Source organism: Elephas maximus, chromosome 22, assembly GCF_024166365.1.
Source record: "Elephas maximus indicus isolate mEleMax1 chromosome 22, mEleMax1 primary haplotype, whole genome shotgun sequence".
NCBI classification, from domain to species: domain Eukaryota; kingdom Metazoa; phylum Chordata; class Mammalia; order Proboscidea; family Elephantidae; genus Elephas; species Elephas maximus.
Window position 1 is genome coordinate 28,288,766 of NC_064840.1, and position 26,754 is coordinate 28,315,519.

The 26,754-nt window shown below is 39.1% G+C and overlaps 1 protein-coding gene across 3 annotated transcripts in view; it reads left to right on the forward strand.

Annotated features, from left to right (window-relative positions):
* The window catches only part of TTC28 (tetratricopeptide repeat domain 28), a 773,448-nt gene that overhangs the window by 359,327 nt on the left and 387,367 nt on the right, over positions 1-26,754 (forward strand). For all 3 annotated transcript variants that reach the window (XM_049865174.1, XM_049865176.1, XM_049865177.1), the window contains 3 exons: positions 8,773-8,920; positions 18,414-18,686; positions 19,637-19,767. In XM_049865174.1, the coding sequence (XP_049721131.1) occupies positions 8,773-8,920; positions 18,414-18,686; positions 19,637-19,767 (552 nt within the window). The remainder of the gene's footprint in view (positions 1-8,772; positions 8,921-18,413; positions 18,687-19,636; positions 19,768-26,754) is intronic.

Consider the following 26,754-nt stretch of genomic DNA (forward strand, 5'->3'; position numbering starts at 1 on the left):
AAAATCTGTCGTGGAAGAAGTACAGCCAGAATGCTCCCTAGAAGCAAAGATAGTGAGACTTTGTGTCATGTACTTTGGACATGTTATCAGGAGGGGCCAGTCTCTGGAGAAGGACATTATGGTTGATAAAGTAGAGAGTCAGTGAAGAAGAGAATGACCTTCAACGATATGGATTGACAGTGGCTGCAACAGTGAACTCAAACATAGCAACGATTGTGAGGATGGTGCATGACCGGGCCAGTGTTTCTTTCTGTTGTTCTTAGGGTCACTATGAGTCAGCACCTAACAACAACAAGAACATCCCACACCCATTGAATGAAGGCACAAGATAGGGAAAGTTGAGAACTGCTGCTCTGAGGGATTGCAGACTTTTTTCACTGTTTATTTTTAAAACTTGGAAGAGAAACCCCAGATGATGGTACATACATTTTAGAATCTGACATAAATTCTAATATTGAGAATCCCTTTAGTGCTAGAAAAAGGAGACCTTGTGGCACAGCGGCTAAAGCACTCAGCTGCTAACTGAAAAGTCAGTAATTCAAACCCACCAGAAGCTGTGTGGGAAAAAAGACCTGGTGATCTGGTTCCATAAAGATTACAGCCTTGGAAACCCTATGGAGCAGTTCTACTCTGTCATATAGGGTTGCTATGAGTCTAAATTGACTTGAGGGCACTGGGTAATGGGTTAGTTATTTAACTCTTGGTTGGCATTTCATCTTTCCTTTGGCTTTTTATCAAATCTAATTCTTTTTAAAAATATGATTTTCCATAAATTTGTTACCTTAGCACTTTTGACACTATTAGTTTAAAATTAGTTTGAAGAAAAGAAAGCTTATATGATATGAAATAATCAGAACTGAGAGCAGATTCCCTTTAGAAATTGATTGATTTCCATAGCTGCACCAAAAGCCAAAGTTGGAGAGAAAAACACTTCACAGCTGCAGATTTGGTTAGAACATTATGTTTAGGCCATTTGGACCTCTGACTCTGGGTTCCAAACTAAATAATTGTGTTTTCTAAAATAGCTTCCACTCCCTTGCATGTGCTTTCAGCATACAAGAAGACAGACTAGTAAAAAATAGAAGTGTAGTTTTCTGGAGAGATAGGAATGATTACTCCCAGCTGAGCAGGTAAAACACATTGCCACATGAAGAATGTGTTCTTTGCTGATTCTCAAGGTTTTTTTTTTTTTTTTTTAAATACAAAATGTCAGCAAATAGAAGCAAGAGAAAATTCAGTTGAAAATGTCAGGAAATAAAAGCAGCGTAGCAAATTGTAGTGCAGGTAAAAATCCATTTTAGCCAGCAAACAAACAAGCATTGGCGGAGGTGCTTGCTGATGGCTCCTTTTGTTTCCCTTTGATTTAAAGCCTCATGCCTGTAATCTAATTAATATCGAACTGAGTTGCAAGTACAGTGGCCTGTTTGGTTCAATAATGATACATTTATATGAAAGGTTAATGAAATGAATTTTCTCTCCATCTGATTCATTAAAAATTGTTCCACAATCAGTGGTTGCTAATGGAATAGAAATTAAATATTCATGTTCATAAATTTTCTGTTATTTCTGATTTTCTTCTGCTTCTGCCTTCATATGTTGAGTTTTGCAAGTACAAGAATTTCTAGACAAAAACCTGATTTAGAGGTTAATTGCACACCATTAATTCTTTTATCAAAGAGGTAGCATGGAATAGGAGGAGGAGAAAGAGTCTGGCAGCAGGTTTGTCTCACTTCATAGCTCTCTGATTTGGGGCACATTTTGTAACCACCCTCTTTTGTGTAATGGACATTCTGAGAACAGTTTGTGGGACGTTGTGACAGTTAGTGAGAAACTATGGAAAGCACCCAACACAGTGTCTGGCACCTAGTAGCTGTTCAACAAATGCTAACTAGAAAAAGCGTTGGAAAATAAAACATCTACATATATGGAGTAAAAATGGGAAAATGAGTGGTGGCAGCACTGATGTAACAAGACTGGGCTATTGTTAATTCTGAAATGTGTGTCAGGCTTTGGCTTCAGTAAACCCTGTAACAATTCTAAAATCATTGTATCAGGATAGAGTGGCTAAGAGGAAGGGCTGTTCCATGTTCCTATAAACAGATTTTTGGTGTTCCATTTTATACCACCGCTTTCTTCTTTTCCACCCAACCGAAGTGACTTGCGTATAATGCTTGTTCCAAATAATGAATTTACTTGATAACTGAAGCCTGCCCAATCAAATGCTAAAATGCAAACACTTAAAAACAATTATGATTGAACAGTTTCCCTCAAATGTATTACTTACTTTAAAGGCTTTCGAAGTTGAAGATGCCGGTCATAAGTTAACTATTTCCTCGATAATTCAACGTGATCAATACGGTCATTCGTTTTTGTCATGGGCTATAATTTTGTGTCCATTTCTCCAAAAGGTTTTATATTTCTTTGACAGCAAGTTGCCAGGTATCACTTCTTTTTTGTGCTTAATTTTGTCAGCCCTTCATCTACATTACCCAAGATGATTTCTAATGTGCAGGCTGGTGAAGCAAATACGCCACCTGATTAAGTAAACCAGCCAACTAGCAACCCGTTGCTGTTGAGTCGATATCAACTCACGGCAGCCCAGCCTGTGTCCGAGTGGAACTGTGCTCTACCGCCAGGCCTTCCCTCAGAGCTGCCTCTGGGTTGACTTGAACCTCTAACCTTTCAGTTAGCAGCGGAGCACTTTAACCGTTTGCACCATCCGGAGATTCCACCTGATTAAATAGCAAATGCCAAACAGTGTCAGTGAGAAATACACTTCTATTCATTGTTTAAACAGCCTAAATCTGTGTTTTACCTTTCACATATGATCTCAATTAGCAACCATTGCTACAGCCTTTGAGGTGGTCATTATCACCCTCCTCTGTAAGTGGACCATGGGTTGGAATCAGCTCAAGGCAATGGGCTAATTTGGTTTCCTGTAAGAAGAAATGGAATGTGAAGTTTGGGGAAGTTAAATGACTTGATCAAATACCCACAGGTAAAAAGTAACTGGGACAAGATTCCAATGTCAGCCTTATGAGTCCTTTCTTTTCTACTGCAGCTATCTTGGGGGTAGTTATTTCACTTACTTGATATATTCTTTTTCACTTTCTTCCAATCTCACTTTGTGTTTGGAGGTTTAGAGTTGGAGGAAAACCAGACTCTAGACCTATACTGCCCAGCACAGTGCCCACTAGCCACTTGTGACTGTTTAAGTTCGAAGTAATTAAAATGAGATCAAAATTTAAAATTTAGCTTCTTAGTCACACTCATTACGTTTCAAGTGCTCAGTGGCCACATGTAGCTTGTGGGTGGCTACTACCTGCTACCATCTACGACATATGGAGAACATTTCCCTCGTTGCAGAAAGTGCTATTCTAGATAATTTCTCCCTTGTAATAAATAAAACAAATACATAATAAAAATAATTTGCATGTGTGTATCTAGGTAGGTGCATGTTTGATGCAAGACTGTGAAAACTTACTGAGGACATGGATCCTGTGCTTTCATGCTTATGTGCAAACGAAGTGACAATGTATAATATGTAACATATAATAAGTTTTATAATAGGTAATATGGGCGTATTTACATTTTACTCATATGATGGATATCTATTTTAAGTAATATAACCCAGTCTTTTCTTTTCCCACATAACGCAGTCTTGAGAGGGTATATGAAAGTCAAATATGCACGGTATCAAACACGCAGACATCAAACAGAAGACTGACATGTTCAGGGAGTGGAGAGTATTAATTCCTAGAGAACTAAAAAGTATCTCAAATCATGCCTTTCCCTTTAGAATCAATTTTGGTATTTCCAACAACTTTTGCATTTTCTCTAATTCTGTCATTTCTGTCACAGTGAAATGGTTAGTTGTTCTTTGTAACTCCATAAGGTTAAAAGTTTGTTGGTTTTGACACCTTATAATCATTTTCGTTTTTGACCCAGTTGTGTGAAATTAGAGATCAGTGCTGCTGCTCTCTGAAAAACTAAAATCAGCGTTTTGATTTTCCCCATTTCCACTCATTTTTAATGAAATAATAATACAAAATTCAGTAAAATGATCTTGTGATTTACAAACTTTGTTGAAAAAAGATGATGACAATGTGGAAAGTGTAGGTTGGCTAGCAGGTATACTGCCACGTTATAGTTGTTGTTACTTTCAGGGGAGTTGACTCTGACTTCCAGTGACCCTATAACGACTCTATCGGACAGAGTATAGGGTTTCCTAGGCTGTAATCTTTACAGGAGCAAATCACTGGGTCTTTTCTCCTGTAGAGCCGCTGGTGATATCAGACTGCTGACCTTTTGGTTAGCGGCCGAGAGCTTAACCATTGTGCCACCAGAGCTCCTTATAGTTAGAGACATTTATTCTTCAGAAGATGTTAAAAAGTACAAATTCAAACCACAGAAGACAGGTTAAGAATATTAAAGTGTACCATTTCAAAGATTAAATCAAAATCAAAAATAGAATCTTTGAGAACTGCTTGAACTAATAGATTATGTGTTATACTTACGAGTGGAGAAAAAAAAAAAAAATGACCCTGTTGCCTTTGAATTGATTCTGACTCATAGCAGCCCTACAGGACAGAAGAGAACTGCCCCAAGGGATTTCCGACTGCCCCATGGGGTAAATTCGAACTGCTGACCTTTTTGGTTAGCAGCTGAGCTCTTAACCAATGTACCACCAGGGCTCTGTACATGTGAATATACACTCTTAATTTTATATATAATCGTATAACATATTTTTGCTATATATTTTACGCTGTGTTATAAATATACACATGCATCTATGAATTTAATAGTTTACCTCTTCATTCATTTGACCAAGGAACAGTAGTGCAATAGGTTGCTGTTGAATCCAGTGACGTTTTGGAGTTGTGAACCAGCAATAGAGTATTGAAAGTAAAGACCACGTTCTTCATTGCTTCCAGGGGTACTTGATGGGTGAAAAAAATGCTGTCTCACATATTTAGTTCTTGAGTGTTTTTACTTTAACCCTCTGGCTTGAGAGGAATGACCACTTAAAAAGCAAATGCAAATAATGGTAACAATTTTAATAAACAAAAAAAACATTGGCCCTGAGTCAGTTCCTCACAGTGACTCTATAGGACAGAGTGGAACTGCCCCATAGGGTTTTCAAGGAGTGGCTGGTGGATTTGAGCTGCCGACCTTTTTGGTTAGCAGCCAAGCTCTTAACCACTGTGCCACCAGGGCTCCAAGAATTGTAATAGCAGAGTGTGAATACTTTGGTCATTAGTGATGTATTTTTTGTCCTTGCTGAAGTATTACAATCCTTACTGCAAGTAAGCAGTTACTACAGCTGTCAGTCTAGATCTTTATGCTACCATCAGGGCATTTATAACTTTTTGCATTCTTTTCCTCTAGACTGTGAGCACCTTGAGGGTACCATTCTTGTTTTTTTTTTTTCTTTGTATTTGTTAGGTACATCATAGTACCTGGCGCTGCAGATATTTAGGGAATGTTAATTGAAGGAAGGGATGGAAACTTATTCCTATAACCAGTCATCTTTATATTATTTGTGAGGTCATTTAGTAGGATTGTGGAATAACCACTGTGGGTTTTTTGTGGTGAGCAACAAAGTATAAATGACTATGAAACACTTGATAATCCAGGCATCCCATCGTTTATTCCGGTGTATTAAGTAGCTCCCTGTATGTTTCTCTTCTTTCTGGGTAAAACTTCAGGTTAAAACCATTCTTCTCAGGGTAACATCAATATAGTCAATAGTCAATCTGTGTTGTCCTTTGTCCTCTACATACTACATATCCAGTGACCGGATTGTGGTATATGCTTGGGGTATTCTGTGACAGGAGGGTATATGATCTGAGTTTGGATGGGTACCGAATGTTCGCTACCATTCATAGGCCCCAACTTGCCTTGGCATGCTGTACATTCACTGCCTCTGCACAATCCTAAATGATCACGGTCTGCCTGTCTCCCAGATGAAGCAGCTTCCTGTGAAACCTGGGATGGTGGGTATGAGAACAATTAGTATCAGGAACCAGTAGGAGAGAAGCAGACAGGATGCAGCAGGTCACGTCTGTTTCCTTGAAGCTGTGGTAAACAGCCATGAATCCCAGTACATCTTGACCTTTGCTTTGGAGGAGGCTGGCAAAGGATCCTGTGAGTGGCTGCCATATTTCCCAATACCTGATAATACCCATGTCTGTTAGTCAGGTGGTTCAGATTTTGTCTGAGAGCCTTACAGCAATGAGGAGGCTCAATTATATACTTTCCAAGTTGCCTCCAGTCTTTGAAGGAGCAAGGGGAGGAGTGAAGGAATCAATGATAAGATACGGAGTGATGTTACATTGAATGATAAGATATTTAAAACATTTACTGGACTTCCCTTGTATTTGGTTAGTCTATAATTATGTCTTGTTATATTCTAAATCGCCAATGATTTCTTTTCACATTGACTAAAAGTGATAAAAATAGCTAATTTTATTGAGTGCTTTGTGTCAGGCACTGCTAAATGCTATTGATGCTATCACAGTAACCCACAATCTAGGTTTTATCATCATCAACTTGAACTCCATAGTGGCATATCTCTCACAAAAGTATCAAGTAATTTTTATTCAGCAGCTGTTTGTACATTCAATGAATGTTGCATGGAAAAAAGTTGGGAGAGTTCCACTCCGGGTTTAGTGCAGGGGTTTGGCACAGCTGGACTCATGCTGTCTTGACAGGGAGACAGCTCTAAGCTTTTAACTGAGAAAATCTTGTAACGTTGGGTTAGGGGTTGTGTAAGGATATACAAGAGGACCAAAGGAAACATTTGAGTTCCCTCTTCTATATCTCTTTTTAATATTTTCTCCTGAAGAATGGAACCAAAGGTTGTGGGGGGCATTGCCCAGTCTTGCCTTTTCTCCTGTAAATTCTGGGTATTCTAAGAAAGCAAACCATGTACACTTTTCTAGAGCTGCTGTGTGAATTTGATACCGTAGCTTTCATTTGATACTGACCTTTGCCTACCTCCTAAAGGGTAGATAAATCATACTTTTTGGTGATTTCATTTTGGCACACAGGGAAATCAGATGCTGTCTCAGTGAAGTTAACTAATGATAAAATTTTACTTTAAATATATAAGAAATTATAAAAATTCATTGAGACTAAGATTCTCGTGCTTTTTTTAATATGTACCTAAAATCAATATAGCTACTGACATTACTTTTTTGTCTCTTTCCATTGATGATAATTACAGTTTACAAATATTTGGCATAAGTATATGCATTATATAAATAAATATAATTTTTTAGTTTAGCTTTAGCATTTCTAGACTTATGGAAACTACAGTTATTTTTAGTTGCAATGTATCGTATACTGCCTCTTGGGTTATAGAAACCACCTAAAATGTGAAATGAAAAGGGTAGTGCAAATTGCCTGTAAACACATTAAAGATTAAAACAGTGGCTGAGTCCAGTGAAAAGAAGTAATCTTATGAATTAGTAATGAAAGTGCATTTACAGGTTATTGTCTTACTGGGGTCTGAGTTTTAACAGCTGCTGGTAGTTTAAACTAATAGAAGCCTGAATAGCCCATAGTAATCAGAGTACTCATTCTGTTTATGGATTGTTTCTTAATAGAAATACTGAATAGTATTTCCTATATTAAATCACCTCAAAGGGTAGTTATAAAAATGAAATAAGATAAGGTATGTAATTATGTTTTGTAAACGTGAAAGGTGCTCTCTCTCACTCTGTGTGTACAAGTGTGTATAATATGGCATTATATATGAAGTTGAATTAGGAGTAGAGTTCATTGAGATCCTTTGAATACAGTTTGTGATCATTTCAAAGTATATTGGTCCGAAAAAGTCAAGTTTGTGTTATAAACAGTATTCTAAGAGTATTTAAGTTAAACAGGAGGCCAAGTATTTCTGAAGCAGATGTTGTCGTATAAGCAATTAATTCATTAATAATATACCGTTTTTATTTATTATTTAATCAGGTACAAACTGCTTTGCAGGTAACATACTAGGAACACTTAGTCTATTTACTTGGCTTTATTCTGTGTACTTGAAAACAAACTGTACTTTCTTAAAACTATTATAAAATTTAAGTATTTTGTTAGTTCTCTGGCCTTTTCTGCAATTGGCCAGAAGGAAGGATGTTTTTCTGTAATCACAGATGATAATACTGTTTTTAAACTAATCCAGTTAAAGAACAAAAAGGACAACAATCTTGATTTTAAACAAAGCACACATATTTTAGATAACTGCTTTTAAATATTGTGTTTGAAAGACAAAATTAAAAGCATGTAACCATGTTATTCATTATTAAAATTACCTTAATGATAATCATACATTGATTTTTCCCCCTGAATTATATAAAGGGAAAATATGAAATTGAGTATTTCTCATGTATCTTGCACTATAGCAGAGGCTTTGGTGAGATGAAAAATCTCCAAACTCCTGTCCTCGAGGAGCTTATGCTTTTTTAAAGGTGGGAGAAGATATACTTTTAAGATCATTGACAAACAATAAAAGCAACATGTGAGTAAGTGCCAAAGAATATAGTAATATTACTAAGTGAAAATATTAAATAAAAATTGCTTGGAAGAAGCATGTTTGCCTTCCACAGTGTTAGGAGAAATTAGATTTGACTACCGATAGTTGACTAGTTTTTTGAGTGAAGATATCTTTAATCTCAGTTCTCCTGGCCTGTGGTTCTAATACCGAATCACTGTCACCCTTGCGGGAACACATCGTAATAAGTAAAACATACATTGTCTTTTCTTTATTTCCAGGCATACTTCCGACAGGGCGTTGCCCTCCAGTACCTTGGACGTCATGCCGATGCCCTGGCTGCCTTTGCATCCGGGCTGGCTCAGGACCCCAAGAGCCTCCAGCTTCTGGTAGGGATGGTGGAAGCCGCCATGAAATCTCCCATGAGAGGTGAATATGATCAAAGTACATGGTCTGACATTAAAGTAGAACGTCTCAAGTCTTCCAAGACTCTCGACTTGGGCACTGAGAACTGATTATCAAATTTGCCAAGATCTGACATTTAGACAAAGGAAGATCAAGCATCACTGTTGATAGCTGAAATAGTGAGGCAGAATGGGATGGCGGAAAGACCCTTGGAAGTTGGTGGACCGAGATTATGTTCTTGAATTTTCATTAACCAATGACTCAACCTCTCTGGATTTTCGGGCTATTTAAATAATCTGTATATTTTTCTTAGTTTTAAGATTGTATAATTCGAAACCACAATACCTCAATAGTAAATTGATTTGCCCAGGTGGACCAATATGCCTTCTAGAAATAATCAAGTAAGAGAAGACATTAAAAAGCCCAAAACTAAACCTGTTGCGGTTGAGCTGATTCTGACTCACGGCAACCCTGTGTGTCATAGAGTAGAACTGCTCCGTTGGCCTTTCTTGGCTGTAGTCTTTACAGAAGCAGATCACCAGGGCTCTCTTCTGTGCTGCTGCTGGGTGGATTCAAACTGCCAACCTTTAGTCGTCAAATGCACACTGTTTGTAGCACCCAGGGACCTTCAGAGAAGGCATTACATATTCTAATATTTTATAAAAAGATGTGGATCTAACTATAGGCTGTGTCTAACATTTTTCAGAGATACATTAAAAGAATCTGTGGGATTAAAAGATGAGAGAGAAAACAAACAGATACACTTTTACATTTGTTCTCCCTGTTATTACTTCCACCTTATACCAATTTGAGGAGTCCTGGTGGCACGGTGATTAAGCACCCAGATACTAATGGAAAGGTTGGCAGTTCAAACCCACCAGCCACTCCACGGGAGAAAGATGTGGCAGTCTGCTTCCATAAAGATTTACAGTCACGAAGACCCTATGCAACAGTTCTATTCTGACACATAGGGTCGCTGTGATTTGGAAACAGCAGTGGGTATGTCAATTGGTATTCTTGAAAAACAGTACTGTGGAGGTCAAAGGACATTTAAAGCCCAAAACATATTGGCTTCACTGATTTTGAGGAGTGAACTCTTGGGAAGATTGGGCTGGAAGTGTACACCAGTTGTCATCTTTGGGGGGAGATGTAGAGACTAAGACAGATTCATGGCAAATAGTAGACTTTTTAATGTTTCTAATTAGTTATGTCAAGCAGAGCTCTGAACTGGTAAGTTTTCGAATTTCTGAAAAAGGGGAATGATCCTAAAATTTTTGATGGACGTATCATTATACATTTTAGTTTTGAAAATGTTTGCAGGGTTTGATAGTTTTAATATAGTAGCTAGTACTGTACTTGGCTCTAAATATCTGCTATATCAAAGCTTGGTGAACTAGATGGTACTCATATGCTCTCTGGACAATTCATAGCTCTACAAAAATATTTTCCTCAAAGTTGGGGATTTCATGTTTTAGAAAAAAAGTGGTGAGGAAACCTCTTTCATGCCATTTTATAACCTAGTACAAAGCTGAGTCTTTGCTGGAGGAACCTAATGGCTTCTCCCACTGGGGGACCTGCTGTTAATAAACTCTGGCTTGGAGCAGATGCTCTTTGGAGCTCCAGGGCTTGGGGGGAAATGGACAACAAAAAGAAATCAATCTGTTTCTCCTTTCCATTTTTTCTAGTATTTTCTCATTCCCTTCCTGCCCTCTCTCCAAGGAATTTACATGGAACATTTTTTAGTTTATGAAGGTATTACCCTCTTTATTCTGAAGTGTTTCTGCTGTTTGCTTAGAATATTGGAGTGAACGTGTTGAGATCAGCAGAAACATACTTACCGGTTTTGCCTTTGATACAATTTGTTTAAATAAATGTAAGAAAATCTTCTCTGCGCTGTGAGAAACAGCTCAGACCTGCTGTCACCCTTAGGGTTTTCCATGCCACCTTCTTTGCACTCTTATGGTGAGTGACCTAAGGCTGACCCTGGAGAAAGCAGCTGCTTACAGGTGCCTGCAGCATTTCATTATTTTCTTCTCTTCCCTTAAGGCAATTTAATTTATCTCATTTATTTTTAGCATGCTTTTCCCACTGGAAACCCTGGTGGCATAGTGGTTAAGTGCTACGTCTGCTAACCAAAAGGTCGGCAGTTCAAATCCGCCAGGCGCTCCTTGGAAACTCTATGGGGCAGTTCTACTCTGTCCTATAGGGTTGCTATGAGTCGGAATCAACTCGACGGCACTGGGTTTGGTTTCCCGCCCCCTCCCCCACCCCCCCCCCCCCAATGTCCTATTCTGGGTGGGCTTCTCTGATCAGGGTCTTCTAGAGAACCTGTTGCTTGGCAGGATGTTGTTCTGTGCATCATCCGACATCTTAATGACCTCCCTTCTTGTCATATGGTTGTAATTCTCAAAATCCATCATCACCTGCTACCCATTTTTTCCCCACTGTTTCTTTGAGCCTCCTGCAGCTTTCCAAGTTTCTGCCATTGTTGCATAGCTGTGCAGTCAGGGTCACTTTACATATAGGTCTGATCTGTGGGTTTTTTTGTTTTTGTTGTATAATACTTAATTGCAATAGAGAAGACTCCTAGGTGTGTCTATACGCAAACAAAGCCTCCACAATGTGCGCTGTGTTCCTGTGGTTTGGCCTTTTTGGAAGTTTCAGGGCTTTTTTTGTTTTGTTTTAAGGCAAGGCCCACCTGTATTAATACACCCTTGTTCCCTAGATGTGCATTGTATTTATCCACATTGAAACTCATTTGTACTTTTTTTATTGTTTCTATATTTCTAGTGGAATTAATTCTGTTTTGCCTTATTTTTATGCTTTCACTTGTGCTCAGAAACCAGATATTAGTTAATCTATTTTGGATATATTTATGTCATTATATGTAATGTATATCATTAATGCAAATATTAAAACAAGTGTAAGTATAAAATGGTACTCTCTTTTTCATGACTTAATTAATTTATCCTTTTACTCTTCTCCATTTCTCTTTTTAGATAGTCTTTCAGCAATTCTAGTTCATTGTATTTTATAAACGTTGTAGCAAATTTGTATGCTGTAGTGTCCTACTACTGCCAACCATGGATTTCATAATATAATTACAAACTGAGATTGAATTTACCTTTATTTGTTCCTCTAAAGATGCCAGGACTGTTTCTTGCTTAGGGTTCTCTTGTGTATAGTCTCTCTCCTACTGTTAATTCAGTAATCTAAAGACTATTACATTTATGGGCTATCACCTGTCATGGTGTTCTACCAGCTCCAGAGAACCCAGGGAAGCTGATTTTATGAACTGCTGTTGGAAAATGGCTGCTGAATGGATAAGCTTTTCTTTCAGGGTCCAATTGGGTTCACCTTTTATTTACCTATTGTCCACGCTCCGTGCACTCTTTCCCTTTGATTCTCTTTTGGGTGGTAGTCACTTTTCACAGGAGGCCTGTTTATGCAATGTTATGTTGAACACATAGGCTTTTGTTCCAAAAGATTGGGACCTAATTCCAGCTCTGCTCTTTGCCATTTCAGTGACTGAGTAAGCTTGCTTCCTCTCTCTACATACTTCAGCCTTTACCTGTCAAAGGGACATGGTATTATCTATCTCCTCATGTTGCTTTAAGAATCAGGCACTAGAATGGGAAGGCAGGCCCCTGGTGGTATGCATTCGTCTCTGCCCTTACTCTCACTGAACGTAGCCACAGTGCTGGTCCCACTCTCGTATTTATGGCAGCACAGTGCTGCGGAGATGTAGCATTGCACAGTACCCATGTCCTCTTTAGGAGCACTCACTGGAGAAGGCTCTCTCAGGCCTCGCTGCTGGAAAAAGCTGTGTTTCTCCTGAGTGTTGGTGTATTTTTATCTAAAATGTTCTGAGAATTTTGAAAGCGATCCTGTATCCTTTTGCTATGAAGTTTAGAGTCCAGTGTCCTGCCGCCTCTAGGAATTATGCTGGGCCTTATAGTCTGCCTGTCTGTGTGCTGCCTTGTCCGCTGCTCGAGTTTTATTGTTTGACCGTTATTCTCCATTCACTCTATCTTTCTATCTTATTTCTGTTCACAGGAAAAGAGCTCTGTTTCTCCAGAGTATTGCTCTGTTTTTACCTAAAAGGTTCTGGGAATGTTGAAAACTATCATTTAGCCTTATAAATGGTTAAAATTAAAAATTAAATATGAATTTTATCACTCAATTGTTTTTTAGGGGAATACTTTCCTCTCATGATACTTCCCCTTCTTATCTTGTCAATATTACCACACTTGTTATAGTTGCTGTCCACTCTTTGGCACCTTGTTTTAGAGATTTGTTCTAGGATTGTTTCTCCCAGTCTTCTGGATTTGCCATTCAGTGCTATATTTTAGCGATGTATCCAAGAATAATTGCCACTGGTACTATCAGATTTTTAGGAAAGCTGAGGCCTTTTTGGTCACGTATGTTAGAGATTTTTTTATGTTAGAGGGGGATGTTATAAGGCAACATAAGGCCCCCTTGGAAGGCAATATAAGGCCTCTACAGTGCCTAAGACAGAGTAATGTCTGTAAAAATATTAGTTACCTTGAAGACAATTCATAGGAGATAGTCAGTAGAGTATCATTTATTTTGGACTAAGGCATTATTTCTATTAAATTCATTTATTCCTCAATTTCTGTGAATTTTATTTTCTAAATATGTCTGAAATTTATGCCTTGCTTTCCATTTCTTTTATCATTGCCAAATATAAGACTTCATCATATCGTCCCTCTAACTGGTTTTCCTGGCTTATATCTCTTCCATAACAGTTCACGCTTTGCTTTCCTTCCAGAATGAACTCTCTAAAATGTAAGTTTGATCTGCCACTCTATTCTTTATAATTCTGAATTCCCTCCCCATTGCCCACAGGGTAGAGGCCAGCCTCCTTTAGTATATGAGACTTTGCCTCCCTTTCATTCTCATTTCCAGGTACTTCCAACTAAAACCACCTGTAGCTCCTGGAAAACACTGTGGTTTCTCATATCTCATATCTAATCAGATGTCACTTCTTCTGGGAAACCTTGCCAGTCCTACTCTGGGAGAACGCTAACTCCTTTGGCTCCCATAGTACCTTTTAGCAATTCCATGAATTATGGATTGATACACAGGCCATTATTTTATAAGGTACTAAAAAAAAATATATCACTTTTTATTTTATACATATATGTACATACATACATACTGAAAGAGCTCCTTTAAACCTCTTTAGATATAGAAAATGAACCATTGTGAGGCACCATCAAGTTCTGATACATTAAATCCCAACTTCAGAGATGTTAATATGTGAATAAATGTGCATCTCAGTCTTATGAAATACAGTCTCCCTCTTAACCTAGTGCATTGTGATTATTTGTCTACGTGTTAGTTTCATACAGCCTACAAGCTCTTCAAGTTTCAAGAAATGTGATTTTGTTCATCTTTGAATTCTTAAAAGCTTTTTACATTTAGAAAGCACTTAACAGGTGCTAGTCAATTTTGCAAAGGGCTTTTGTATTCTTATAGAGTTGGTTTGACATTGGCTAGTCCATATATTATGCATAGATTCTAAAAGAAAAACATCTTAACAGCTACAGGTTGCCAAAACTCTGTTTCACCTGGCCTAATAAAAAAAAATTATTCCCTTTCCTAAATTTATCCTAGAATAGGAGTTAGAATCATGGAAAAATAGAATTGGAAGGAATCTTAGAGCTCACCCAATCTAACTTATACATTATATATATATATATATATATATATATATATATATAGATATATAGATATATATTGATATATATATATATTCTTACCAATTTCATTCATCAGAAGCATGTATAACTGCTAACCAGTGCATCTGATTTGGGGGTGTGTTCAAATGAAATATAATTACACACATAGCCCTGGTGGTGTAGTGATTAAGACCTTGGCTGCTCCTTGGAAACCCTATGGGGCAGTTCTGCTCTGTCCTGTAGGGTCACTAGGAGTTGGAATTGACTCGATGGCAATAGGTTTGTTTTTTTTTTTTAAATATGAAAACCAGTTGCTCTCCAGTTGACTCTAACTCATGGCAACCCAGTGTGTGTTGAAGTAGAATGGTGCTCCAGGGTTTTCAGTGGCAAATTTTTTGGAAGTAAATCACCAGACCTTTTTCCCTAGGCACCTCTGGGTGGACACATACCTCCAACCTTTTGGTTAGCAGCCAGTAACTGTTCGTACCACTCCTGTATGTGTGTATAGACACATGTATAGTTTTGTGTAACCACCACCACAGTCACACGTAAACATTTGACAAAATGAGGAGACTAAGGGTATGTGGCTTTGAAATCCAGGTCTCTTTATCCTCAGCTTGCTTTTTTTTTTTTTTTTTTTTCGAACTTTAGATGAAGGTTTACAGAGCAAATTAGTTTCTCATTAAACATTTAATACACATATTATTTTGTGACATTGGTTGCCAACCCCACCACATGTCAACACTATCCCTTCTTGACCCTGGGTTCCCTATTATCAGCTTTCCTGTCCCCTCCTGCCCTCTTCTAGTCCTTGCCCCTGGGCTGGTGTGCCCATTTAGTCTCATTTTGTTTTATGGGCCTGTCTAATCTTTGGCTGAACGGCTCAGCTCAGTATTTTTGCCATTATTCCATATTAACATCCTTCCCTACAAATAATCTCTGGTCCATTCAAGCTGGCCTGTCATTCTGTGTACCTCTCTTCTTCAGGCACCTTTGTTTAAGGCAGGCCTTCTGCCTAACATGCCTTCCACTCTTAGGAAGAAACAGACTTACCATGAAGCTTTCCTATTGCCCCTGATAATCAGTTCCTCTTACAACTCTTAAAACATGAATGTTACTGGCATTGTAATTTACCTTTTAATGCATTTATATTCTCTTTCCTATATACTGCAAATGGAAGTTTGATCTTTTACCTCTGTTTTCTTCAATTTCATTTTCATCTAGTGAAAAATTATACAGTTGACAATTTATTTCTCATTTGGAAATCTTCCGGGTATTTCCTTCAGCCCTCTAGCTGTGGCAATGTATTCTCATCTTTCTACCATTTTTGAATAATTTTAGAGGCTCAGTCAGTGGCTCTTGCCCTAGCTTAGCCATGGTTGCTATGGGAAAAAAGTCACCAGCTGAAGCATAGTCTCTTTGCTGACTATCAGTCAGGTTGGGATGGCAGTGTCTGAACACTCTTTCTCTGTTTGGAGAATTCCCTATCTTTTCCTGCCTCGTACCTTCCACTATAAAGCTGAAAACACCAGATTTTCATGCTCACATCCTCCTTTGCAGCTGGGCTCTGACTTTAAATCAAGAGCTAAAGGACAGCCCAGAATTTGTTGTGGGAGTGGGCGGCAACAGTGATATCCATTTTCCAAGGGTGGCATTCAGTGGTGGTAGGGCAGCATTGCAAGCTGTGGCGTCCTCTGTTTAGTTGCAACGCTTGTCTTACCTTCACCAGGCAGCCTTTGTGGCGTGGTTTTGACTGTGGGCCTGGAGAGCTGGTTCCCCACTCTTCCCAGTGGTACTCAGTGCATTTCTATTCTCTTAAAACCAGCCCAAATTGGTTTCTGTTTCAAGCAACTAAGAATCCTGCCTGGTATGGTATTAGAGCCCTACAGTAGATTCTTGTCTTGGCCCTGTCTCAAGCTGGCCGGGGGCAAATCACTTAAGTACTCAGATTCTTCATTTCTAAAATGAGGCTATTAAAGGATTTTCAAGACCTTTTCAGCTCTAAAATTCTATTCTATTCCTATTGCCTAATTTTTGTTGCTGCTAATTGGCCAGTGAGATGCTGATGTGATCATCGTTGCTGTCAGCTCCATCACTGGGTACCACCAAAATTCTGCTTAGACTATTTCTGTATGGTATTGTTGTTCTCTATATTAGCAATCCTGGGTTCTTGTGCCTGCATTTAATCCTACTGGTTGGCTAGTGTTTACTGGTACTGTGCACTGCAAATTCTCGCTTGCATCTTGGCAGGTGTAAAAATGTTCTTTGTTCTCTGTTTAGTGAGCTGATTGAAGGGAAAAAAATGCTTCAGGCACCAGTAGGTTTTGAGGTTTCTGTGGTAATGTTGATTCAGGCGAGAGCTCCTTAGTAGAGAGTTGAGGCTTGAAGTCATAAATTGTAAAAATTACATTTTAATGCAGTACTGTTGGCTAGGAGAGTCAAAATTTAAAGAGACCAAGCTTTTTATAGTTTTTACATATGCACAGTAGAACAACTAATGTGAAATAGTTTTTCAGGAAAGCTAACAACAAAAGCGTTTTAAGTGTCGCTTGATTGTAGGGCTACAGTCAATAGCTCTGCAATTGTCTTAAAAAAAAATACAGGGAGGGTGGGGAGAAAGAGTTTGGAGGTCATCCACATTCAAACTTAGCTTCAGATGGAAAGAATCTCCCTGTGGCTTCCTGACTCTAAATCTGTGTGCTTTCTAAATACCACATAAAATAAAATGAGATCAATATTAATTTTGTCTTTCATCTTACCTTAGTCAACATGGATGATTTTTTTTATGGTTTCTGTCACGACCACAACAAAAATTGATAATGTTTTTTGATTTGGGCATGAGGGTCACAGAAACAGTAATGTACACTGGGCTGCTGCTGAAGATGACAGATACTTTGTTGTAAGAGCTTCTTTTACTGCATCTTCTAGGGTTTCTTAGTCATTCACATTCAGGTTAAATGAATATTTATTGAGTTGGCAGTGTATTGACGGCTTTCACTTGTGTGACAATGGCGAGTTTTTTATTGAGTGCCTACATTCTGCCAATTACTGTGGAGTTCTGATAAGGTATAAAACAGTACTTTGAACATGTTATCAGGGGGGACCAGTTGCTAGAGAACGACATCATATTTGGTAAAGTTGAGGGTCAGTGAAAGAGAGAAAGACCCTCAACTAGATGGATAGACACAGTGGCTGCAACAGCGGCCTCAAACGTAGCAGCAATTGTGAGGATGGCGCAGGACTGGGCAGTGTTTCTTTCTGTTGTACATAGGGTTGCTATGAGTCAGAACCGACTCAGCGGTACCTAACAACATAAAAGAGTCCTATGTTGTCTTCACATTTAGCCGAGGGAAGGTAAAAATAAATTTAACACATGTGAAACAATTCTAAAATAGTCAAGGGCCAAACTGCGTGATACTAACTATATAAATGCAGTAGGAGTTTAGATACAAAGATTAATGTTGGTTATAGGACCTGGGGAATGCTGCCTGGTAGAGGTGGTATTTTGAGAGGCCAGCGGGTTGGGGTGGGGGACTAGGGAATCATTTAGGGAAAGTGGCATATCCTGATCCAAGAATGACCTTGGCTTATGAATGGGAGAGTGAGGAAAAGGAAATACTGGACTGGGGATTGGGGACAAGGAGTCATATGGGATAAGTAGAGAGTTAGGGTGGTGCTGGATTAAAGGCTGAAGAGTTTGTGCTTGAAATTGGCCATAAAAAGTATAATAAGCATTTGTTTCTACAGTATATTAGAAAATATGGTTCTGTGAATCTTCCTCCATTCTCCTGTATTCTTTTGTTTTCCGTCAGATTCCCTGGAACCTACTTACCAGCAGCTTCAGAAAATGAAACTGGACAAGAGTCCCTTCGTGGTCGTATCTGTGGTTGGGCAGGAACTCCTGACGGCTGGCCATCATGGGGCCTCTGTGGTTGTCTTAGAAGCTGCTCTGAAGATTGGCACCTGCAGCCTCAAGCTGAGAGGTTCCGTTTTCTCTGCCCTGAGCAGTGCTTACTGGTCTCTTGGGAACACAGAGAAGAGCACTGGATACATGCAACAGGACTTGGATGTAGCCAAGACCTTAGGTAGAGTTATGTTTCTCTCCTTTATTTTAGTGCAGAAAGGAAGCTAACAAAGCTGATTAGCCTGACATGAATGGGGATAACATATGCAATGAAAATTGTAATCCTAGAACAATCTCTGTTTTAGAGTACTCAGATCTTTAGGAATTTTCAGATAACAAGGTACCACGGCTCTTAAAAAGCTAAGAGGTGTGAATTAACACTTATTGCCCTCCTCAGAGATTTAGACTCACAGATTTAATACCTCAAAAGATAGTATTGGCAGGTGAATCTTTCATCTCAATTTTCATTTTTGCCCCCATTAACATGCATCATTTTATTGGAAGAGACAGTATTGTGCAGTGGTTAAGAACATGGACTATGGAGCCAGACTGCTGGGTTTAGGATCCTGGCTGTGTGATCTTGGGCAAGGTACCTAAACTCTCAGTGCCTCAGTTTCCTCATTGGTTAAATAAGTGTGGCCTATGATTATGATTGTCATTTATAGTGATTATTTAAGGGACATGTAGGATTGCAGTTAAGAGAAAGGATATGGTGAATCTACTATCAGTGTACTCATAAAGAGGCAACTTATTATAGTAGTTTTGGAGTCAAGTGACTGAACCAACAAGCTGATGGCTGTTCAGCACTAAGGGTCATTAGCGGAGCAATGAGGAGACTCTAACAGCAGCTGGTTTGTGTCAAGGTCTTTAACCTCTCATTTCCAAGACACCTAAATCCCCGACTACAGTTTCATGTTAAAACGACAGTTCTTGTCCAGAGATTTAAGTTCTAGGACCGTAACTCCCCACATAGGGTCTTGTGGAAGGAAAAAAATATTTTTCAAAAAGAAGTCAAGTGAAATCTTTGGTAGTAAACCTGTGGTTCTTAAATTGAGATGTCCATTATGCATTATAAATTACACTATAACTTAAAGAAGTTTTATCTTTTTTTTTTTTTTCCAAACAACTCAGGTGACCAGACAGGGGAATGCCGAGCTCATGGGAATCTGGGCTCCGCATTCTTCTCCAAAGGAAATTACCGGGAGGCTCTTACTAACCACAGGCATCAGTTGGTGCTCGCCATGAAACTCAAGGATCGAGAGGTAGGAAGTTTACCTGTAGACGCCCCCGCCTCTGCCACCAAAAAAAATTTTTTTCTCTGAAACCTGGAGTCTTTTTTTTTTTTTCTGTTCAAAACATTTCAGATACTTCAGATGTTGGGTGTCTACCATGTGTAGACTTTAGGTATGTAGAGATAAATAAGATATGGTCCCTGATTCTAGGAGCTAACAGCTTGGTGGGATATGTGGCATGAAGTAGACATATGTAAAATTAGCAGAAAGCTATATCATCATGCTATAGACATGAGGTTGTAAGGAGCAAACATTATACTTTGCTTGAGATCAAAAATTGCTACTGCAAACCCTTCATGATATTTCTTTGGTGGATTATTAACTCATGTGGTAGACACATAGTAAGTCTGAGAGACCTGAATTATAATGAGAAAGAATTATCATCCTAGACCTGATTAGAGAAAAGAAATGTAATATTCTCAGACTTGATATCCAGTAGCTGCGACATGATGAGAAAGTGCTCTTAGGGTGGAAAGAAGGTGGGATTCGCGTCATACAGACCCAGATATGACTCTCAGTTATAGTACTTCCTGGCTGTGGGATCTTAGGGAAGTTATTACTTAACTCCTCTTGGCTTTTGTTTTCTTGTTTAGGAAGTGATGATGTGGTGATTCTATTTGTTTCATAATGATTCTGGTAGGATTATAAAAAATACATGTAAAGTGCCTAGCACGATCAGTAACATGCAAGAGGCATTCCATAAATGGTAGCTTTTATTGTATTATTAATAGGGAAGAGAAGTTTAATAGCAGAGGCAATAAATAAGTTTATGAATCAATATATGTATTGGGAAACATATTTAGTTACATTTATATCACAGAATTTCACTATGGGACATTGTAAAGATTAATTACATTATTTAAATGATCCAACATCAGGTCTCTGAAACATGGTCAGGCACTATGAAGTAATTGGGGGGTCTTCTCCCCACCTAGCCCACCCCTCTTGGTCCTTCCGTTTGTCCCTCACCGGGGCCTCCCAGGACAGAACCCCGAGCGCCCCTGCCCCTCCTCCCATGTCAGGCTGAAGCCATCCTGGCCCCCAACCCTGGGGGCACCACCCCACCTCTCACCCCCTTTGCCTCCTTCCACCCATCGGGCTGGAGCTCTGTGCAGCCCCTCGCCTCAGCGCCCAGCCTGGTATGAAGAGCTGGAGCCCACATGTGGGGATCCCCAAGGCCCAGGCACCTGGAGGAGGGTGCAGGGAAACGGGGTACAGGTGCAAACCATTCAAAGGCCATGGATTTTTGGCAATTTTATTCTTAGGGAAGTTGCTTAAACACTTTCCTCCTTGCCTATTTAACTCGTAGTTTAATAACAGTTCTTATAAACGAGATCATCTGATTTCTTGATGTTACAGGAATGAAAAGGATCAGACTTTTAGAGGCAGAAATACTGATGGTCATTATATATGATAAATGGCATTAAGAAGTGAGAGCCAGGTTTCAGAACTAAAATGTTTAGATAGTACCATTTAGTGAAGGGACCAGTTTTATTAGTTGCAGTACAGTTGATTCCAACTCATGATGACCTTTTGTGCATCAGAGCAGAACTATGCTCCATAGGGCTGGCAATGGCTGATGTTTTAGATGTAGATCACCAGGCCTGTCTTCCGAGATGTCTCTGGGTGGATCTGAACCACCAGCCTTTCTGTTAGCAGCGAAGCACGTTAACCATTTGCAGCACCCAGGGACCCCTAGTAAAGGGACAGATAGCTATAAATACATTAAGAGCTGCATTCATACTCTATTTTTCTAATCTTCTGGATGTGTGCATTAGCTCAGTTACTGACTGGTTAGGGTAGAAAGACTTAATTAGGGGCATAGGAATGTCATAGGTATTAACAAGGAGAAGTGAAATTTTTCTGCCTTCCTCTTCTCAATAGTGTAATTTTCTTTTGCTGGCATTATCTGGGTTTTATAAACTTTTGCTGTAGTATATGTTGAGGAAGAACATTATAAGAATTAAGGCTCCTGACAGACTAGGACTTCTGGCTAAGATCTAGGCCAAATCTCTCCTCGTGCTAAGTGACTCCATCTTAGATTTCTAAATGCAGCTTCTGCCCTATAATGCAGCCTGTCACTTCTGTAAAATTTCCCACCATTCCTCTGACCTAGGTACCAGCAGTTATACAGAAAGATATGGTTTTGTCTGCCTTGCTCTGCTTATTTTGAAATTTGTAGTTAAAAATGGCTGATTCTAAGAAGAGATTATCTAACTTTATATAGGTGTTAGACATAGTGTTAAACATGTGACTTTAAGTGGCTAAGTTGATTCTAAGATACCCACCCCTTAGACCCCTTCAGCCATACTTGTAATTTCCCACATCTTTGTTCTGACAAAGCTTTTCTGTATCAAAATCCTTTTTCTCTCCTTAAGCATTAAAATACTTAGCATTTTCACTTATAGTCATCTCGTTCCTTCTACAAACTCATCGCTTTTATATTTTAACAGAACGCACTATCATAATGCTAAAGTAACTCCGTTTACCACAGACTGCAGATGCCTAGCTGCCAGGAAATACATGATTTTTAATGGTCAGCCAAATCCTGTCACCTAGAGCCACCCTTGCAAAGGAGGCCAACTCCTACAAAGGTGTCAACTGAGACTCTGTCACCTGCAGCTTTGTAAATGTTAAGCGATCAGAAATGTTTTAGCTTAACCTTCTGTTTGCGGTTTTTTCCTTCATAAGCTTCTCTGTCACTGCAGCCCCTGAAGCACTTTGTTCAGATTATTCTGCCACAGTGTTTTCTGTTTTGCAAATTTTTTTTTCACTGTAATAAAACTCTCCGTTTCTAAACTTAAACAGACTCGTAGTTTTCCCACTACGACAATGTTCTTAAGAAATCGTTGGGCTATGAAGATGGAGGGCACCCTGAGATATCACTGGTACCAGTTCCCTCCCCTAAGCCCTCCCATCTCAGAGTTGCCTCCTACCCCAGACACCCTCATTCCCTCTTCCGCTGACCTCTGCATAGCCACTACTGCAGTAGTTCACACAGCCTGCCTGTTGGGGAATCCTCTTTACATGTAAGTGGGAGACCCCGGGGCTGTTTTTTAAACCTACTTCCTTTTTCTTCTCTGTGGGTAGATACAGAATGTCCAATACGATTGTCAACGGTCTGTGGCCTCTTTCTAGGTTGAGTAGTGCAATTCATTTTCTCCTCAAGGTTTCTGATGGTCAAAACTTCAATAATTGGCATGACCGTCTTCTAGTTATTTCCCCTTCACTCTGGCCCACTCGGATTGCCCATTTACCGTAGCACGAGCACAGCAGAAGCCTCATTCTGAAATGTTCCTGCTATCTACTGGCTCATGCTCTTGCCCCAACCGTATTTGTCTGATGCCTAAATTGACCTATAGATTTTCTCTTTTCTTTCACTGTGTGTCTTTTCTCTTGTGTTTGCCTCTGGAATCATAGGGTATCACTCATTTTCTTGACAAATTTAATTTTATTTTCTTACTACTTCTCTTAATTTTTAAGGTTGTTTTCCAGTGCTGCTTCTTAATCAGTTGCTGTTGAGTCTGTTCCAACTCATGGGAATCCCATGTGTGTAGAGTAGAACTGTACATCATAGGGTTTTCAATGCCTGAGTTTTGGCAGTAGATCACCAAACGCTTTTTTTTTTGAGGCATCTCTGGGTGGACTTGAACCTCCAACCTTTCGATTAGCTGCCAAGTGCGTTAACCATTTGCACCACTCAGGAAATCTTGCTCCTTCTTACCTGCCTGCAATTGACTAGAAATATTTATTCCTGAATTCTTGAAACCAGCCACAGTTGTTAAGAGTGCAATTAATACTAGTTCAGACCTTCAAGAACACACAAAATATCTAAAGGGAATTATTTCAATAGCAGGTCTTTTATTTATGTTCGAAGTTTTAATTTGCTAGTCTTCTGGGATTTGCAGAGTACTGTGCTGAGGGTTTGGGGTCTAGGGTGTGGTATGGGGTCACTCACCATGAAGGGCTTATATTCTTTTTGAGACAAAGTTTCAACACAATGAACATGTTAAAACACTGCTTAACGAGCTCTCTCTGAATGGCTACCAAGCTTCTGGAATTCCAGAGGAAACACAGAATGATGTAGACTTGAGAAAGCTTTATGAAAGAGGTGCAACTCAAGCCAGACAATGAATGAGTGGTGGAAATCGGCATATGGGGTTCCAAAACCTGGTCAGCATACCCGTTGTGTGTTACTGAGTGATGGATGCTATGACCGATGAGAATACAAACTGTATCTTTCTGCCTTTTCCATCTTTGGCTATAATAAATTTTCCCAAGTATCAAGATAGTAGCCTGAAACCAAAATTGTCCAATTACCTTAAAAAGCAATGGCCTTTTCCTTTATGCGATTACTCTCAGCTTCTAAATAGGAAAGATGATACCTGTGCACAGGATTTTTCATTCAGACTTACCTTCTGTCTACTCTAATGGCTTCAACATTAATTGCAGGTGCGCACAGACACCTTTTTGTATGCAGGGCTTAGAACTGGTTCTTCCTGGTTCAGTCATGGCCATGGGAACAACACTGGAACAGACCTGAATTTTTTAAATTTGGGGAAATCGGAATGGTAACTGAAATGGGAAAAATTACAGGTCAAAGCCGTGCTAGAAACCTAATCTCCCTCTTAGAAAACAAGGGCAGCATGCACATTGCATAGCGACCAAATCTCTTGCTGTTGGATTTTGAGCAGAGGCTGAAACAGCAATGTCCTGCTCAAAGATGGCAGCCAACCGCGAAGCTTTGAATTTGTGTCGCTCTCCACAGTCCTGGCAATGATCCAATCTCACACATCAGGCTCCTGAATGGGCTTATTCCAGGGCTTCAACCTGTGATTTTTCCCATTCCAGTGATCGTTCTGGATTACCCAAAATGTAAACATTTGAGTCTCTTCCGGTTTTGCCTCGTCAGCCATGACTGAAGCCATTTGAACCGAAGCTCTGCTTGTGAACTAATATTAATTGTCAGAAGAGTGCTTCAATTACATTATATTGGAGATGTTCTCTATTTAGGGAATTTGATATGCAAATGTGCTGATGACTCCACAGAGTTTTTGTCAGACTGGATTTCTCTTCTGAGCATCATATTTCTTTCTCCAGCTGTCTCCCAGACACCCACCTCCCAGTCCGTGTGCCTAACGTGGAACCTCAGTCTGGGTCTACTTTCGCATTCACTGTTTGTCCTGTTGCCCAAGCCACCTCCTCCTCTCACTCTCTGTTTGATTGGTTACTGAGTTCTCTTCTTTGTGCCGCAGAAATCCCTTTTCTGTCTTTTCCCTTCTGTCTTACCATCTTTTACCTAGACTATTGCAGTAGCCTTCTCTTAGAACTTTTTGCACTTTTTAACAGACATGCTCCTACAAGCAGAGGAGAGAAGGTAGATAGTACTTGGGTCTAAGAGCATACCTCAAAGCTGTTGCCACAAGCACATCATTTCTTTCAAGTATAGCATAGTGGTTGAGAGTGTGAACTTAGGTATTAGACGAACTTGGCTTTAAATTTTGGCTCTGCCACTTATTACCATGTGAGCCTAAAAATTGCATATCTCCTCTAAGTGTACCGGTAGATATTTGGATTGTTTCCAGTTATAGGCTATAATGCAAATGCTTCTATAAGCATTCTTGTACATGTTTTTTGGTGAACATAAGCGCTTCTTTCTGTTAAGTGTCCAATCATACATGTATTTAGATTTAGTAGCTTTTTTCCAGTTTTTCAAAGTGTTAGTACCAAGTTATATCATCAGTAGTGTAAGGGATTATTAAATCATAATAAAAAATAAATGAAAAGTAAAAACAAAAACAGATATCTAAGCAAATAACTATTTAGATGGAGGAAGTGATTTTAATATTGTCTACCCTGTTTATTGTTGTGAAAATTAAATGAGTTAATTCATGTAAAATGCTTACTTAGCACAGTGCCTGAGACATAATAATGATTACAAAAGAAGATGATGCTGTTATTGACATTATCATTGTCATCAGCATTCAGAAATTCATGTGAATGTTACATATGACTATGTAATATATCAGTGTTTATTTTAGTGTAAAATTGTTTTTCCTCAAATATTCAAGTAAATTGAAACTCCTGGAAAATTTGCTGTTTATTGTATTAGGTAGCTTTGTATACCTTTTGTCACACTGGGTATATAAATATTCTGATATGTGAAATCCTGTTTTAACTCTTTCCTGATTCTAGTTTCTTCTTTCTCCAGACCATCTCCTACGGAGCTCTTTGAGTTACCCTTTCAAAATATAGTTCTAATCATATAATTTCCCTGCTTAAAAACCTTTGACACACCGCTTTATAACTTCTTTCTGCTCTGTATGTCATACTACTTCTTCAACTACTCCGTGTGTCGTATCCCTTATAATCTTTCATATAAGACTACATGACCTACTTTGATAAACATACCTTATGCTTTTGCCCTTCTGTGTCTTTATTCATTCCGGTTCTTCTGTGTAGAAGGCCTGATCTTTGACCTGTCAGCAGTGTTTTCCTTATTCAGGTTGAGTTGATCATCTCTGCCTCACTGAAACTCCTTTTCTCAACTCCCAACTTCTCTACCTAACATCATACCAAATGTGGGTGAAGTCCAATATACCAGGGTTTTGTTTTATGGTTAGTGCTTTTTGTGTACTGTTTAACAACATTTTGTGCATGCCAAGGTCATAAAGGAAACCCTGGTGGCATAGTGGTTAACAGTTATGGCTGCTAACCAAAAGGTCAGTAGTTAAAATCCACCAGATGCTCTTTGGAAACCCTATGGGGCAGTTCTACTCTGTCTTCCAGGGTTGCTACGGGTCAGAATTGACTCAATGGCAACAGGTTTGGTTTTTTGGTTTAAAGTCATAAAGATATTTTCCTATGAAGCTCTATTGCTTTACTTTTTGCATTTAGGTCTACTGCAGCTTGACGTTGACTTTTTTGTGTCTGGTTTGAGGTAGGGATCAAAGTTCA